General features: G+C 39.4%; 2 protein-coding genes across 3 annotated transcripts in view; one reads left to right on the top strand and one right to left on the bottom strand.

Annotated features, from left to right (window-relative positions):
• The window catches only part of camkk1b (calcium/calmodulin-dependent protein kinase kinase 1, alpha b), an 8,463-nt gene extending 6,110 nt beyond the window's left edge, over positions 1-2,353 (top strand). Inside the window, exons 16-17 of one of the 2 annotated variants that reach the window (XM_023400584.2) lie at positions 1,746-1,796; positions 2,232-2,353. In XM_023400584.2, coding sequence (XP_023256352.1) covers positions 1,746-1,796; positions 2,232-2,313 — 133 coding nt within the window. In that variant the 3' untranslated portion in view covers positions 2,314-2,353. The remainder of the gene's footprint in view (positions 1-1,745; positions 1,797-2,231) is intronic. The other variant, XM_023400585.2, reaches the window with a different exon arrangement.
• A 9,320-nt stretch (positions 2,354-11,673) lies between these two features.
• The window catches only part of ywhag2 (3-monooxygenase/tryptophan 5-monooxygenase activation protein, gamma polypeptide 2), a 7,715-nt gene continuing 1,560 nt past the window's right edge, over positions 11,674-17,828 (bottom strand). The window contains exon 2 of the mRNA XM_023400592.1: positions 11,674-15,013. Within this exon, the coding sequence (XP_023256360.1) occupies positions 14,334-15,013 (680 nt within the window). The 3' untranslated portion in view covers positions 11,674-14,333. The remainder of the gene's footprint in view (positions 15,014-17,828) is intronic.

The raw sequence follows: 17,828 nt of genomic DNA, 5'->3' as shown, positions 1-17,828 counted from the left end.
TGGGGGGCACAGCTAATTACACCTCCGTGTGTGAAGAGAGATGTGGAGCAGCAGCAGCTACATCCTCCTCCACACAGACACATGCCACCAGCACTACAGTATGCAGCACTGGTGTCTCCCACACAGTGACATCTGTGGAGATGATCTGTCCGTCTGACACATGTGATACTGTATGTAAATGGTGGAATATAAGACAACAGCAGGTGGAACTGAAAACACTTAAGATGCCAAAGGGTATGTTCAAGTTGTATGTGAATGCATAAAAAAGAAAGTTCATTATAAATATTTCACGTTTTGAAAGGCGTATTTTGCTGCTCCAGCTGGCTTGAAGAAGAAGATCAAAATGTTTACATTTTGATCTTCTTGGAGGGATGATGTTTTGTGGCATTGTGGTCCAGTGATTAAACATTAAACTTTTCTGCCTAGAGTAGTAGGGACAGTTGAATTCATGATTTATACATGACTTTATGTTCAAATCTGATCTCTGGTCTGATTTTCACAGAGGTTGGACATCATTCTGTATGGAGACCCAGATGTTAAATAAATGAACAAATATGACAATATGAAGTAATGTGAATACAAATGAGTGGAGACACAATTTTTAATACAACAATAAAATTGTGTAATAATCAGTTTTTTTTAAAAAGTCAGCTCATCATTATTATTATGACTGTATGCTTCTTTACACAGTAACAGAGTGTGTTGCAGGTCTTAGCAGTTTTCATTTCAAAATCAAATCTGCTCAAGTAACAGCAAATTACAAAACTGGCTCAACCCTCTTTGTCTTCATTGATGGACAAAAGTTTGTGATGAAAATAGGCATTATGTAATAAAACAGTCATTGGGGAAAATTGCATTGTGAAATTTAAAAGCTGAGTTTTGAAAAGAGGTCATTTTGAAATACAAATTGAAATTCATTAAAAAATAATCTACAGTAAATTTTGTTACTGTGAAAACAAGCAGGCTGAAATAACATTTCACAATATTGAGCTGAGTTTTAAAAATGCATTGTATTTATTCATGATTATTTACTTCATAATGTCTTTTTAAATTATTTAATATTAAGCACTTTGGCTCTCCATATTATTATATGGTATTAATAATAATATTAATAATAATATTATATGTTCTTTGGAGCAGAAGCACAGTAAAGGCACAGGCACAATTGCTCTGATGAGAACACTAATAAAAATTATTTCAAATGCTGAAGGTTAAAGAATTTGACAATTGGATAAATACTTTTATATGCTTTCTTGCTGATAGTTGGATACCACTTGATACCACTTTCTTATCTGCTCAGTAAATTTGAAGCTACAGCCTGCAGCCCATAGCTTAGCATAAAAACTGGAAACAGGTGGAAGCAGCTAGCCTGTGAGTACCTGTCAGCACCTCTAAAGCTTACTAATTAACATGTTATATCTTGATTCTACAATATTGTAGAAAATATAAAAAAAATACAAAGAACAAAATTAGTTTTAATCAGGCACATATAGCCTAGTGTTAATCAGTAAGCTTTAAAGGTGCTATTTCCCCCTGTTTAGTCTTTATGCCAAGCTAAGATAGCTTCACATTAAACAATTTTCTCATCTAACTCTCTGCAAAATCACAAATAAGCTCATCTCCCATTCTTGTCTGACTACTCCTGCTACAGTCCTGTTACAGTAAAATCTGTGTTTATCATTAACTGTGTTGCAAGCCAGCGGATTATAAATTCTGGCCTCTTACATTACATCTCCTTCTTGCAGTGGTTCTTGGGGCTTATTGGGGTCTTCGCCTCAGCTTCATCCTTCCTTGAGGTAAATTTTTCAAAAGCATTTAGGTTGAGCTCATATACGCTCCACAGCCAGCACAGCTCATCAGCTGTTTGTCCAGCCTTAAGAGGATTTAAGAGAGACAAGACAACGCAAATCTCTCATCAACGAGCTGTACCGAAGATAAATAGACACACACACGCACGCACGCACGCACGCACGCACGCACGCACGCACACAACACACACACACACACACACACACACGCACACACAGTTGTTGTTGAGTGCTTTGTGTTTCCTGTTTGTCTTGTGTCCTCTTGAGGTTGCTGTGGATAAAAAGTGATGAGCTGTGCTGTGGAGGACATGTACTCTATGACATTTTTAGTCTAGTGTTACCGCCCCACCCCTTTCTCCTCCTCCCTATCAGCAGTCTCACTTAGTACCTTCAGAAACATGATCGAGCGTTTGTCGCCCGCAGGAAAGTCAGCAACGAGGGGAGCAGAGAAGGAGAGTTGGAGGACTTGTATGAAGATGACACATTTACAGAGTGTACAGATTAAATTCACATATGCATTGACACGGATTAAAATTCCCACCTAACTTTTGCTTTTGTGTCTTGCTTGCTGTGATTACACGGTTGTAGTTTTTTTCTCACTTTAGTGCAAAAAAACAGTCATGTGATATAATGCATTAAATACATAAAATGATAGCAAGTAAGATTAGATTTTGTTCCATCTGTCTCTGAATTACAGATGACACTGTTGACAGCATATGTTGTTAATGGATGTAATATTATTTTGATTACTTTGGATTGTTCTTAAAAATGTAAATATGCTCTATAAAGAAGATATTTTTACATTTTCCTACAGCTGTTGAAGATAATAAAAAATCTTATTTCAAACAGTGATTTTGAATCATTGCAGGAGAAACCACTGATAGTTTTGTCTATTGCTGAAACACTAGATGGCAGCCGTGTGGCAAGCTGTGTATTGTTTTCTCTTTGTTCTGTCCTTGGATCGCCTCATTGTTAGTTAACCATTCAGCAACAGTCAGACAGTAAATACGCACTTCTAAATCACCATCACCGTTCTTCTTAAGCATCCAAAACATGATACATCATGTATCTCACTTCTCATAACACACTCTGAAACACTGAAACTGCATCCTGGTTTTATTTTTAAGGCCTGTTTCAGTATCAAATGCACTTTATTCTATGGACCAGTAGAGGGCAGCATTGTGTTGCAAGTAAAGAGATCAGCCATAAACCAGGAGTTTAAGCCCTTGTTCACAGCAACAACCCTCACTGCTCTGACAAGTCTCCTTTACAAGTGTAAAAAAAAAAAAGTTCAACACCAGCATCCAAAAAATACATTGTTAAATTACATTTCCCCATTGTATTTATGATGAAATTCATACATATAAACATCACATTGCAGCATATGCTCACATTATTGGACCAACAAATTGGACATAATTGTACTATACAGCACCATAATGAACTTGAGAAGGTGCACAGCTATGGAGCAACCTACACACACTTGAGGTTGAGGACAGCAGACGTGTGGACAGCAGGTTCAGTGATAGTTGTAACAAAGAAGAAGATGTGATTTCATAAACAAGAGTTAGACCAAAGATTTTGCAAAAATGAGTTACTACAGTACACGACTTAAGGTACAGACTTCAAAGAACATCTGGTGCAACCCAATCGAGGTAGCGAAGCTGTTACTGTGCATTTACAACTATTGTGTGTTATGAACTATTTATTAAATGTTCATACCAGTTAGTTTCAATCCAATAAAACTTGAGGAATGTCTCAGCTGGTAAAGACTTTCCAAATGTAAATCATCTGCTAGGAAACATCCGTCCGTCCAATTAAGAGCAATCAGCTATGTAAACAGTATACATGTGTGCAGACATAAATGTGTGTTTCAGAAGAAGTAGAATTCATAGAGTTTAGAATGAGTGGGAATATTCGATTATGTTAACCTGCTAGTTACTTAATTATCATTACTCATGTGATTGGCACAGCATTTTGTAATTTGAGGTCTGTTGTGTCATTGTTGTAAATGTTTTAAAATATGTAGCATTTGTCTAATTTCAGGTCAGATACTTACGTCAGTAGTCAATGTAAAAAGTAGTTTGTGTGGAGCAGCCTGCTGCGTAAAAGATAACACTTCTGGACGTTTGAACATACGAACAGCTGGTGCGAATTTGTTGCCAGCTGTTCATGCAAATATCTCTTAATATATCATGTTGTTCTTTCACATGGAAAATAATTCATGTCTTATTATTGTTATATTTGTATATTTAAAATATTTGACTCAGAAACTGCGCAGCTAGAAACAAGTTGAAATATGTAAAATTGTAACGAAAGGACAATATCCTGCTGAATTATAAGGGTAAGATATCAGACAGAGGGGATGGAATTGGTGTTGTTTCTTGTATTGTATTATTTTCAGTTACCTAGCAGATATTTTCTTCGTGGCAAAGTGGCAGATTTGAAAAAGTAAAAGTGTAGGAAAATATGCTGTTACAAGTAAAATTCCTCTATTCAAAATTCTTACTAAAGTAAAAGTACCAAAAGTAAAAGAACTCATTATGCAGTACAACTAATTTCCGAGTAATATACACTATATTTGTGTCATAATTACGAATGCAGCTAACATTAACTGCTCTATATACGGGCTGGTAGCTTAAGCTATAATAATACATAATCCTCTATTGTTGAATATGTTTTAAATTAATAATCTGAATCTGCAAAGTAACTGGTAACTACAACCATCAGACAAATGTAATGAAGTAAAATGTACAAAATTTGCCTATGAAATGTAGTGAAGTAGAAGTATAAAGTAACATAAATTGGAAATACTCAAAGTACTAGTACCAGATATTTTATCCAAATACAAACTGATTGTCAACACTGCTTTCTTCCCTCCTTTGATTTTGCTGCAAAAATAGATGTTTCAGTTCAGAAGATGAGGAGGAGGCATGATGCTGCAAAATGTAAAATCCCTGAGCAAGAGTACCGCTGCCAGTCACCATTACAGCATTACTTTACACCAAGTGTCCTGATCAGCACAAATTTCAGGTTTATCAGGTTGAGTTGTGGCTACCACATTGGTTTTTAGAGAGGCAGCCCAGAGTGGGCCTGAAAGCTTCTCTGGAGGTGTGTTTAGTAGGTGGAACAAAGTCTCTGAAGGTCTGAGACAACAATACAGTATGGAAAGGGAACAGCAACAAGCACCAAGATTTTGTTTCTTTTTTTAACAGGAAGATATTGTGCAGCTGCTGATGTAGAATTAAAACACGTAGATCAAATTGTAATGGATATTTTGGAGTAAGAGAAGTTAGTAGAACAGAGGAGGAGTAAAATCATGGACAGGTGAACAGCCAATCCAGGCCAATGTAAATTGTCTGAAGGTTACAAAATGGGCCCACCAGCACCTCTAATGATTTTTTTTACATTTAAACATAGCCAGACGGGTTTTTAAATTTAGCTAACAAGCTTTGGCTTATATTCACTGTTCAGACATGAGAGTGGTGTTAAACTTCTTGTCTCATTGTCTGCATAAAGTTAATATGTGTATTTCCCAAAGTGTAAAACTATAGTTAGTATAGTTATTGAAGCATCATGTCAACACATCGTATCAACAGTATGTTAGTGGCCAATTATGTAACAAATATGGCTGGTTAGCAAAGCTATATTAGCGCCATTTGTTGGCTCAGGTGATTCCTCACTGCTGTTGTATATCTATACTGTCTTACAAAGGCAAAATGCAATAACAACTGTACATATTTGGTCAAAGTTGAATCAAAACCATCTGACCTTCTGATACCTTACCTTACCATAGAAATTATTACACCATGAAATGCCTAATGAAATAAAATGGAAAACCGGGTGAATTACTGCTGCTAAATGCTAACTAGCCTAGCCTCTGGCTCCAGTGGATTTCATGTGGTTTAATGAGGTGATCTACCTTTAAGTAACATATTTAAATGTACTTAAAAAAATTAATTAATTTAACTAATTAGTTCAAATCCACCATTACCACATTGTATTGTAGAAACTGTAAAGTGTAACATTAGTATCTAAATGTCTAAATGTCTTTTGAGGTTCAATGTAAGGTCTGTGACAATGATTAATAATCAGGATAAAAGGCATAGCTATGAGCCTTCACTGTTACTGCTCTCAGGCTTCATAAGGCAGTGTAAAAGCTGGAATAGTACGTATTTTATTATCACAGATAAATATCCTACATGCTGATGTGGCTTACAGCTTGTGAAACACTGCAGCCCCAAAACCAAAAGGTTTTCAATACATTTCCTGTGTTAGTTTCCCTGTAAATGTGTCAGAATGAAATTAAAACACATCTTAAGCCCCTGGAAGCTAAAATGGTCGGTGAGACCATTTTTATTCCAGCAGTCAGCCCATTTTTCTGCTTGTTGCAGTTATGTGAAGAACAAGAGGAGTGTTTCTGAGCAAAGATTTCTGTGGAAACTGTTGCCATGCAACAGCACAATACTGCGCTCATACAGAGTAGTAACTTCACTGTATGACTGCTCTTTTTCCTCAGCTCACACTGCCTGAGCAGTAATGCAATGTCCTATTCTCTTCTATTCTCTTCTATTCTATTCTATTCTATTCTCTGTATGTTCAAATGCATAATAAGGTCTTTGTTTCTGGGCAGTATCTGTGGTGTCATTGTTTCATCGATGGGCAGGGGAAACTTTGCCTCAGCGTCTGGTTCCACACCCAGACTCCCTTCAGTTTCCACATCCAGAGCCAGCTGCAGTTCAGCCTCAGATATTTAGTTAAACACTGACCTTTGGATCTCACCGTTAACCCTCTATTCCTGTCACCACGCCACGTTTCACTCCTGTAGCCTCAGCCGGCTCCACGTCACCGTCCCCTCTCTCTCTCACTCTCTCTCTCTTCTCTGTGCCTGTTATTCACCACGGCTGACCCCACTGACCCGCTGTCAACGGGACTGTACATCGCCCTCCAGGCTGCAAAGTGAAGGAAGCCTTTTCTATTTTCTTTTTTTTTTTTTTTTCATCTCTGTCTTCTTCTTCCCTGCACTGTTAGGGATCCCCCGTGCCCACATACATAATGAGTCGCCAGCTCAGACTTCAGGCAGACCCACAAACACTGGGAGATATAATTTGTCAACCAGTTGGCACCTGAGGAACTAATTGTAAAACAAAGCATGACTGGCAAGACACTGTTAAAAAGAACAAACAGGCACCTCTCGATGAAGAGCAGAAACACACAACGCAGACTGGTAACTCTAACTCTACCAAAACTTCTTAATATTACATTTCAGTCATTCAAGTAATATCATTTCATTCTCACTTTCTCAATTTTTCAATTCTTAATTTTTTCCTGTGTAAGAACATCTATGACAAGCATGATAATGAGCAGATGGACATGTCAGCTGGAAAGAAAAAAAAATCACTTTCTAATACAGATGCAGCTAAATTTAGCACACCATTATAGCTGTTTCACTGTGTGAGGCCTCCTCGCTGCAGACGCCCCCCTGGTCAGCGCTCTGTCAGAGGAGGTCACACAGATAGGTCACCTCCTCTGACAGTGAGCTGACTGTGGATCCATGGATCCAAGGAGGCGTTGGACGCTTTACGCTAGGCTCCAAGAAGTCACTTACCAAACATTGGTGACTCTAATGTTGGAGCAACAGAGGATGAGGTCTGATTCACATTTGATGCGACTCATCTAATTTTGTACAGCAAGAACAGCATTATTAACATGACATGGAGCGTTCGCAACTAAAGCTTGTGCGCCGTTCTTCGCAGAAAGTTCGCAGGATGTTTGCAGGAGGAAAAAGATCATCTGAAAGTATATCCTCGAGCACATTGATTATTTAAGTCAATTATCCTCATGTATTCCAAGAAAAACACATCAAATAAGAGTGTAAATAATGGAGTTTGAGGACACTTGTGTTATTTTGTCAGGGAACATGGTGTGACTGTGATTCTCCAGCAACGGGAGGCCTTGAAAAAACACAAAGCAGTGACGAAACTGTGAGAATGGGAGGGGGTGGGGTAGGGGGCCACTTAATTTTAGATTCACCTTTTACAAAGTTGTGTTCATCACACAAGCCTCTGTAGTTATCAATTGTCACTTACAGTATGTAAGTTTAGCAATAAGCACGTAGCCAAATAATTAAATGAAAAGACAGCAGTGTTAATGGAGATGGAGAGCTTTTCTAACAGATGCAATGTATCCTGCAATGTTTCGGGACAAATGCTCCCTAAAATAGTCTCTTAAAACCTTCAGCTGAACGTTGTGGCACTTTTTGATAAATAATACAAAGTCTAAATGTTAGCCTGAATAATTCATTTTGCTGCAGCCATGCATAACAGCTGTCTTTGTGCCTGAAAGAGTCAGCAGTGCTCTTTGTCTTATGATAACTTAATGCTGTGAGAAAAAAAACAAACGTGGACTTTAGGAAAAGCTCAGATATCAGAGTTGATTGTAAGTATTACCTGTGTAATTCCATGTCATGTAACGTGTTTGCTCAGCGGGGGGTAAAACATGATGAATCAGACTCTTAACTGAAGATATGAACTCCCATGGTCCATACAGAAGCAGATAGTCTCTATAGTGGAGATGCTGTCACATTGATGTCTCTGGTCTCTTCACTGTCTACTCACAGGCTGCAGGGAGGCCTATTTATAGATCTGTCTCTGTTCTTTGCTTCTACATCGGTCCCCTCTTTCTTTCCATCTCTCTTTTCTCCCTCTAATGGGTTGATATTTCTGGAGCTGTACAGCTATTATCTTCTTTGCGTCTTTGAGGTGCAGATCACGTTGAGTTGGATCATAAACTTTTCAAAATCCGACGTGTGTTCGTCTGTTTTATCAGTGTGTGTTGTGTGCTGTGGTGTGCTACGTAAAAATACAATCTCATCGTGTCTGATCTCAGTGCAGGAGAATAGTGATTGAAGGTTTTATTTTCTAACACCTGATTGGATGTGGACTGCCATCCATCCTGTTTTAAAGTTAGACAAAATATTCTTTCAGGAAATATGTGAAATCAAACTTGTTCTCTTGTTGCTGCCATCCACTGTCTAGTCCATACAGCTGCCACTTTGGCCCCAGAGCCCCAGAACTACCCACAACAGCCTTGAGGTTTGGTTGATGATGAATGGGTCAGTGATGAGTGTGAGAAGCCTGAGTCACAGACATGGTCAGATTAACCTCTTAGGGGCCCCCAGGGCTAAAATTTGACCCTCACTGCATGACAGTTTCAGGCATGCAGAAACCAACCAGGACACTACAGCTTAAATGATGAACCAATTAGTTGATTGACAAAAAATGAACATATACCACTTTCAATAACTGATTTATTGTTTGAATCATTTTTAATCAAAACTGTATTAAAAAAAACTTCAGCTTCAACAGCTGGTCAAACAAAAACAGCTGTTAGGGCTTCAGGGAAAAAAGATGGACATTTTTCTATCAAAATCTGCTTCTCGCTGGACTGAGTGAAAAAGTCAAAAAGTTTACTAAAACTAAGAAGAAGGGGGAAAAGGCACAATTTGGGAAAAACCTTGAAAGTTAGAAAGTAGTAGAAAGTTAGAAAAAAGTATTTTTACACTGACTTCATTGGACTGAAAAAGCAGGCAAATAGTGAACATGACAAAAGACAAGGTCGAATCATAGCTTTTTTTTTCAGTACAATTAAGTTTTGGGAGCAGGAATACTTTGACATTTTATTAAAAACACGTTTGCTTTCTTTCCAATAGTTTTGAGAGAAGATCGACTGCACTTTGATATATGTATGATAAATATGAAGTGTCAGCTAGTGGCCAGTTAGCCTTAGCCTAAAAACTGGAAAAAGAGGGAAACAGCTGGCTCTGTCTGTGTGATAACGAACATCTAAAGCTTGACATGTTGCACCTCCGTTTTAGCTGTACAAAACCCAAAATGTACAAACACTTAAGGTGCTGATAGACAGACTTTGTGACTGTCAGACCAAACCTGGCTAGCTGATTTGCATTGTTTCAAGTCTTTATGCTAAGCTAAGCTAACTGGCTCCTGGCAGTGGCTTCTTATTTACCAAACCGACATGAGAGTGGTATCCATCCTCTCATCTAAGTCTCAGCAAGAAAGGAAGTGAACATATTTCACAAAATGTGGGACGATGTCTTTGAGTCCAGGGCATATGGACTCTTCATTTTCCCTTCAGTGAATCTGTTTTCCTCTATCTGACCTAAAAACAGGAAGGGATATGCGCACAACTACCCTTCTACAATCTTGAAAGAGCGCATAAAATTCAAAAAGGACAAAAATAACCATACCTGTACCATCTTCAAAATATACCTGGCTTCCACATTTTATTTTTAATCACTTCTTTTACATCATCGGGACCTTTTAAGACTAGATGCTGTTGAAAAGAAGCATCACAGCAGCTGTCCACTGATGCTAACGAGGAATTCGATGTGGTGATTTAGAGGGCGTTCGCCTTTGGGTGACATAATTATGGCTTGATGAGCACTTGTGCCTTGTCATCCTGGCCTCCCTCGGGGAAATAATGCTCCATGCGATGAAAGTGATCAGACAGAGCAGTTCGTGTATAAGTAGAATTGAAGCATGGCAGAGCAGCTTTCAGTTTTGTGCATATCTGCATAACGTAATCTTCTCCAGGGATGTAGGTTACATCTATAAAATAAACTGGTTTGACTGGATACGTATATTTAATGTAAACAGCATGAATTATATGTTATTTCATGAGAAATATCTATTTAGTTTTACTTTAATTTGACATGGACAGTGCTAAATTGAATTTGCAGCTGCTGGAAATTCAATTACATGTCCATCAGTAGGCCACAGTGTATCTTGGGATGCGTAATGTCACCAACATTTACCAATAAAGATGACACCAGTGTCCCTGAAAGTGTAGCAGTGCATTAAAACACAGGGTGGAAGATAGGTTGGTGCTGAATCCTAATGCCTCCTGTGCTTTAAGCTCTCATTTTTTACAGGATGCAATAGGTGTCTGAGCAGTGCAGCAAGGAGCCAGACTAATAGAGGGATACTTATTATAGCCCTAGCAACAGGAACGGGATTGGAGGCTGTGGAGAGTGTGCCTGTCAGCTATTGGCTGGCGAGGAAGACCGTTCAAAGCACAGAATTTCATCTCATGAAAGGTTCAGTGCAGCAAGCTGCAGCAAGAGGCTGCAGTCTGAGGGTGGGCGGTCCAGCAGCTTGGCACTTCAGCTTGGCACTTCAGCTTATCAATCAATGTGAGGGGCTCGACTGTCAGTTTGAAACACACGGATATGCATAATTACCCAGATAAACTCGACCTTTGAGTGTAAAGATACCGTGTAAATGTAAATCTAAACGCTTAAAAGATGCAGTTTCTCCTTCCATTGTCCATCATGAGGTGCAGGATTTTATTTTATTGCAGTGCGCTTCTGCTGTGATTATAAAAATCTGTTGTCTTTTGAAGCACAGAAACATTCTTTGATCTATGGCCTAATTCAGTTGATGATTAGCAAAGCTGCCTTAAAAAGAGCCTCATTTAAGTAATACTGTAGTTGTTGTGTGAGCTGGCAGTGTCTCTGCACTGCAGCTGATACAGACTCCATCTCATACGTTCACCCACAGACACCCAACACATGCAGTGGTGCAGGCATATACAGCACACACTACCCATCCAGATATGGATGCAAACACTCACGCATACCACACACACACACACCAGTTACATGACCCACAAAGGGTTACATAAGGTCATATTGACTTCCTGTATCAATGTGTGGGTTGTAAAACTCAACAGAAATGTTGAAAATCTCCTCAGTCATGAACTTACAGAATGAAAAGGAATGAGCTGTGGTGTTTCTGGTATGACTGTAAATGGCTACATTACAGAAAGAAATGAAAATATAGAATAATACAGATAAACAAATAACTTTAATGGGCAACAGATGGCAACCAAAAATTCCTCAGAGCATACAGTTTGTATCCCATGTTCAGCTACCACACCCCCACCCCCTCCCCATCCTTGCTAATTTCCAGTAGGTCAGCTCTAAAATCTAATTCTTTCCTCAGATCTTGTATTTGTATGTTTTCATGTCACAGAAACAAAGATCAACATCTGAAATAATGAAAAAATAAAACACAAACCACAGAGAAAAAAATAATGCATGTATTCTTGGCAATGAGTGAAAGTCTCCTGACATGGTTTTACAAAAAATATTCAAACAAAAAAAAAGTGAGAGAAATATTCAGTTTCCACTCGTTGTAACACACACGACTTGTGTAGGATTCAACTCCATTCTAATATTTAGGATCTGTGTGAGCAGTTGTGTAGATTGGCATCAGAATTTCATGCAATTCGTCTGGCGAGCCTTCAAGACCATCAACCTTATACTACGTTAAAAATAAATCAAAGCAGCTGTGACATACAGTGTGAGCTCATGGAGGCTGACTCATCATGGTGACATAATTGGCATACGTGAACAAGGGTGTGTGACTGACCTTAAGGCTTTTGGTTTCTCTCTTAAGCCATCACATATGAAATAAAAAATAAAACTGTCCCCCAAAACTGCCATCGATTAGGAAAAATAAACTGCCATCTGTATGAATATATTAATGTAATAATCTATAGAACTAGCAGCATTATGAAGATAAATCTGTTCAGCAGCTTTCTGTGCTCTTAAGCAGCTTCCTAGTGTCTAAAGTTTGTTCAGAAGACGTGAAGTCTCACATTTTGCTAATCAATAACCAATTCTCGTGAATTGCCTATATGCTTTCCCTGTGACTGTATTTGTGCATTGGTGTTGAATATTCATATCTATGTGCTGTACAGAGACCAGACACATGTAAAAGTGAGGAACCATTGAAGGGAAAATGTTAAACCTCGCACACATGCTTGCAGAAACTTAAAATACTGGCAGATAAATCCTTTTTTCTGTAAAGGTTAACTTTGCAAATGAGGCAAATAATGATACAGGCACAAAAAGAAAGCACATACTGTACTCAGGGCACAAAACAAAGCGTTATAACATTTTTTTTCTATGAAATGGTTTTTCCTTCAAAACAAATTTTCATATGGGTGACGATACAACAATACACTAGACCACCACGGAAATGGTGCATGTATAATTTAGTCATATTCTTTTTTATTATCATAGCTATTATTTCGGTTCTTGTGCAACTGCTACATAATGACTCACATTCAAGATATTTTGTCACTCAGGAACAGCTAAAAGGTATAAAAACAAACAAACAAACAAAAAAAAGTATACTGTCAGAAATAAAATATGGTCCATGTTTGTGAATCATAACAGAAACATTGAGCCTGAAAACTTCACCATTATTAAAACTGGATAGCATGACAGAAAAAAGTACTTAAATACTGTTCAAAGAACAAAATATATCATAATCATACTTCAATGTGACAAACACCAGCTGGTAAGATTAAGTGATCACTGGTGGGTTTTTATCTTCCTTTTTTTCTTTCATTAACAAATTAAATACACATATTGCATGTCACTATAGCAACGCCCATTACAGGTCAATTTTTACGATCACCATTTTGGTATAGCAAATCAAAAACCATAACAAAATGAAATAAATTAGAAATTAGAAATCAACATCAGACAAAGCCTGTTTTTCTCAATCATATGAATACTTAACACCCACAGTATAAGTTAATAAAGTCAAGCTACTGTATATAAATACATCACCAGCATGCACAATATTGAATAATCGATATTATTGTTGTCATCATCTTACACTGAAGAAACAGTATAGTAGGCAAGTGCATTTAATAAAACAAACACAGAAGTAAACCACAAACTCTGAAGCTGCTTTTATTTTATTTTATTTTTTTGTCATTTTTTGTTTTATATTGTTAAGTCTCTGCCTTTAGTAATCTTCACCTCCAAAAGAATCAATGGTTCCAGTGACAAAACAGACTAATCTTTGAGATGCCAAATACACTTCAGACAGAAGGCGGGGAATAAATTTTGTCTAACCAGTCCTCATTTTCACTCCTGTGCAATTTATCCTTTTAAAATTTGGGGGATTTTATCAGTTTAAAACTTTCCCTTTTCTCGTGGTTGGTGTGAGTTTAACACCCATGGCTTTCAGGGCCCTTTCTCATATGTAGACTACGGCTGGAACCAATGCAAACTAGTTTTGTGAGGAATTCCCATTCAAGCATTTTCTCTCTCAAGTGACTCAAATGCATCTCTATCACGCAAAAACCTAACTAAGCAGCTTGTCTTGACAGAACAAGATCAGTTCCTATGCCAGTGTGAGGCTGCCATTTCAATCCAACAACAACCACTTCAGGCTGATTGACTGACATATCAGTGGTTTTGGCAAATGTCAAAGAGAAAATCAAGAAGACGGAGGCCCCTTTCAACTGTATATATATTTCTATATATATTTAAACTAAGATTTAACCTCCACTCTCACCTCTCTTTTGATTCTTTTCTTTTAACACATGGAAAAATAAAGAACTGCTGCTGCGGTAGTATCATCGGCAAAAGCGGCTGCCAAAGTCCACCGGCCCTTCATAATTTTTTCGAAGTGTGGTTTCTCTTTAATTGTTGCCCTCCCCTCCCTCGTCATCCTGCTGGTCACTTGTCCACAGTGTCAAGTTGTCTCGGAGCAGCTGCATGATGAGAGTGGAGTCTTTGTAGGAGTCCTCGTTGAGGGTGTCGAGCTCGGCAATGGCGTCGTCGAAGGCGGTCTTGGCCAGATGACAGGCCTGCTCCGGGGCGTTCTGGATCTCGTAGTAAAACACAGAGTAGTTGAGAGCCAGGCCCAGGCGGATGGGGTGGGTGGGCTGCATGTGCTCCTTGCTGATCTCGTGTGCCTCGTTGTAGGCCTTCTCCGACGACTCCACCACGGTGGCTCTCTTCTCCCCAGTGGCCACCTCGGCCAGGTACCGGTAATAGTCGCCCTTCATCTTCAGGTAGAACACCTTGCTCTCATGCTGCGTGTCGCTGCAGTTCTTGATCAGGAAGTTGTCCAGGAGGTTGAGCACGTCCTGGCACACAGCCTCCAGCTCCTTCTCAATCTTCTCCCGGTAGGCCCTGACCATTTCAATCTTCTTCTCATTGCCGTCGGCCGAGGTCTTCTGCTCAATGCTGGAGATCACCCTCCAGGAGGAGCGGCGGGCGCCGACCACATTCTTGTAGGCCACAGACAAGAGGTTCCTCTCCTCATTGGACAGGGCCTCGTTCAGCTCTGTTACCTGGAGGCAGGAGAAAAGGGAAACTTTAGTCACCAATTAGGAACACAAGCTGTGATCAACAGCACCAAATTGCATACACGTCATACAAAAAGGAATGGAACAACATTATCATCTAAGCATTAGAGCATTATTACAAGAGTTTAAACAGTTAATCAGTCAGCAGAAAATAAATCAGCAGGAATTTCAGGCTTTGGACCCAAAAAAATAAAAGCAATTTTGAGATGTCCCTGTGGCTTGGGGCAATACGCCAACCGTGAACTGCAACATCCCCTGACAGAATCTGGCTGAGGACCTTTGTTGCATCTCTTGTCCTTGTTTCCTGTCATCTCCCAACTACTGTCTGTGATCAAGTGATCAAGAAAATGATCGACAGATATTGAAAATAATTATTAGTTGCGGCTCTAATAATTACAAGACACTGTCTATTCTGTCTTTTTACATGAAAGACTCTGGACTAACAGTACAATCCCCAGCACAGAAAATGAGCAATATTTCACTTGTCATGTGCAATTCCCAGTTTCCATGGCAATCCATTCATTTAGTGCACCAGTAGCTCCAGCTGTCACGTGGACAGCTTATGCTAGTTAGTGAGAAACGATATTCAAGATAGTCGACTGCAGTTGGGGCTGGGGAGTGGGGGGTGGGCGGTGGGATGGGAGGGTGGAATTGACGGGACGGGGTGGGGTGGTGGGGGGGTTTGAAAGGAGTGCTGGAGATGGCTAAAATGCTCCTACGAGCACTTGGGGGCAGCTGCACTGTAAATGAAAACCATCACTGCACAGGCGGTTCACGTGTCCCAGTGACCTTCTCTCCGGCTGAAACTGACCTTTTTACCTGTATAAAACACCACGCTGTGACATCACTCTGAGCTCCACTGTTAAACTTAGATTTTGACTGATCAGAGTGGTAGTTCAGTTGTTGTCAAAGAGACTGTGTTGCTATAAAAAGGCTGTATTACTCAGGCTTATTTGATTTGGAAAAGCAACCTTGTGTTGGAACGTGCCTTCTGTCAGATCAATAACTGCACAGGGCCTGGAATATACGGATAAAAATAAAGAACTATGTAGGTCGGTTTTCATATAACCTTTCATCGTGACAGTGCTTTTAATCTGAAAATCTCCTCCTCAATGTGCTAACATTTCTCATAACTAAGTTTTGACACTCTCCGCTCAAGCGGAGGTGCACGAAGACGGCGCAGGTTCCCCAATGTCAGTGGATGGAGAGGAGCGCTGAACCTAATGAGATTTATCTGTCCCCCAAATACTGCAACACAAACCTGAAGTGATGACTGGAATTACTACAGTGCCAACTGGCTTAGCGTTATGTTGATATACATAAAATAAATTGCTAAAAATGCATCACTGACTGGCAGAAATACGTCACTGCTCAATCATATATTCTATGGGATGCACTGATATTAATTATAATACAAGACTATAACTACCAAGATCCTCATCTGGGGCTAAAAAACCAACATGCGAATTTAGAGTTGAAACAATTTGTCCAGTTAAATTGGTTAATCAGCAACTACTTTGATAGTTAGTCAATCATTTTGGATTTTTTTTTTTTTGGGGGGGGCAAAACTGGCAAAAATTCCCTAATTTTACTAGTTTCCTAATGTGAATATTTTCTGGTTTTCTATCATTTCTATAATAGTTGACAAAATATCTCTGGATTTTGGACTGAAAAATCAAGGCACAAATGGACAAGGAGAATAATCTTTAGTTGCAGCACCAGCATATCCATAAAAAAAAGTCTGTCTGAAAAGCTGCATTAGAGGCTGTTAACGTGAAAATAATCTACGTATATTTTTCATGAGGAACTCAAAGGTGACGGCATATCGTTTGTCATTTCTGGCCGCAATGGCAAGGGATTCCCTTTGATTAGAGAGTGAGAGTACACACCCCTGCAAAAGGGCCTAGTTTGGACCGCACTGACATGGCAGATTGTTTAAAGGGAAAGGAATCCCTCCATGCACACACATCATCCCACCTCCTGCAACCAGAAACCCTCGATGACAAACGATCCACGGGGGCTCACTTCATCTCTCCTGAGGAACGTAAGAGAAAATGCTTGCTTTAAATGAGGACATTTAAAGCAAGTATGATGAGTTTGATCTGTATATGAGCTCATACAGGCCCGGCTAAGACTCCCAGGGTGCTATTGGTGCCAGTAAGAGCTGGTGTGACACAGCAAATTTTTTTTAACCCACTGGTGAATCCAGTTCCCAGAATTTCTTAAGGGGACAGAGAGAGCGGAAAAGAAAAAAAAGAAAAAAAAAGAAAAGCAGATAAAGGCTATGTCCTCAGCACTGCCCAATAAGAGCTGAGAAAGCTCCTGTGACACAGGCCACCCATGTCACCCTCTTTGCATCAAACATTGCAGTCAGTCAGGCTCATTAACCCAAAATGACTTCAAATTGCTGCTGGATGTCAGGAGGAATCTGCTGTGACACGGAAACAGCACATGCACAGATTGAGACATGAGCAAGTATGAGGAGTAAAGTGGTCAAGAGAGGAGAAGACAAAAGCCTACAAATCCAATCTGATCATATTGACTCACTGCAATATGACAAAGAATATTCTAGAGATTCTACTGCCTCCTACGTTTGTTTAGAGGAAAGAGCAGTTCAAAGAATCTTTATGGAGTATTTTTATCAGACCAGTCATACAAAAAAAAACGCTTCTAAGTCTTGAATAAGAAGATGCTGATAATGTATATGATTTTAATAAATGTGACAAAGAGGAGAGGAGGAGGAGGAGGAGGAGGAGGAAGAGGAGGAGGAGGAGGAGGAGGAGGGGGCAGCAGCAGCAGCAGCAGTTGATAGGCTTTTTCCGA

Source organism: Seriola lalandi, unplaced genomic scaffold (assembly GCF_002814215.2).
Source record: "Seriola lalandi dorsalis isolate HSWRI2012SDOR001 ecotype SW California unplaced genomic scaffold, Sedor1 jcf7180002052685, whole genome shotgun sequence".
Lineage (NCBI taxonomy): Eukaryota > Metazoa > Chordata > Actinopteri > Carangiformes > Carangidae > Seriola > Seriola lalandi.
Note: the sequence above shows the minus strand (reverse complement) of the source record. Positions and strands in the feature narration are given on the sequence as shown.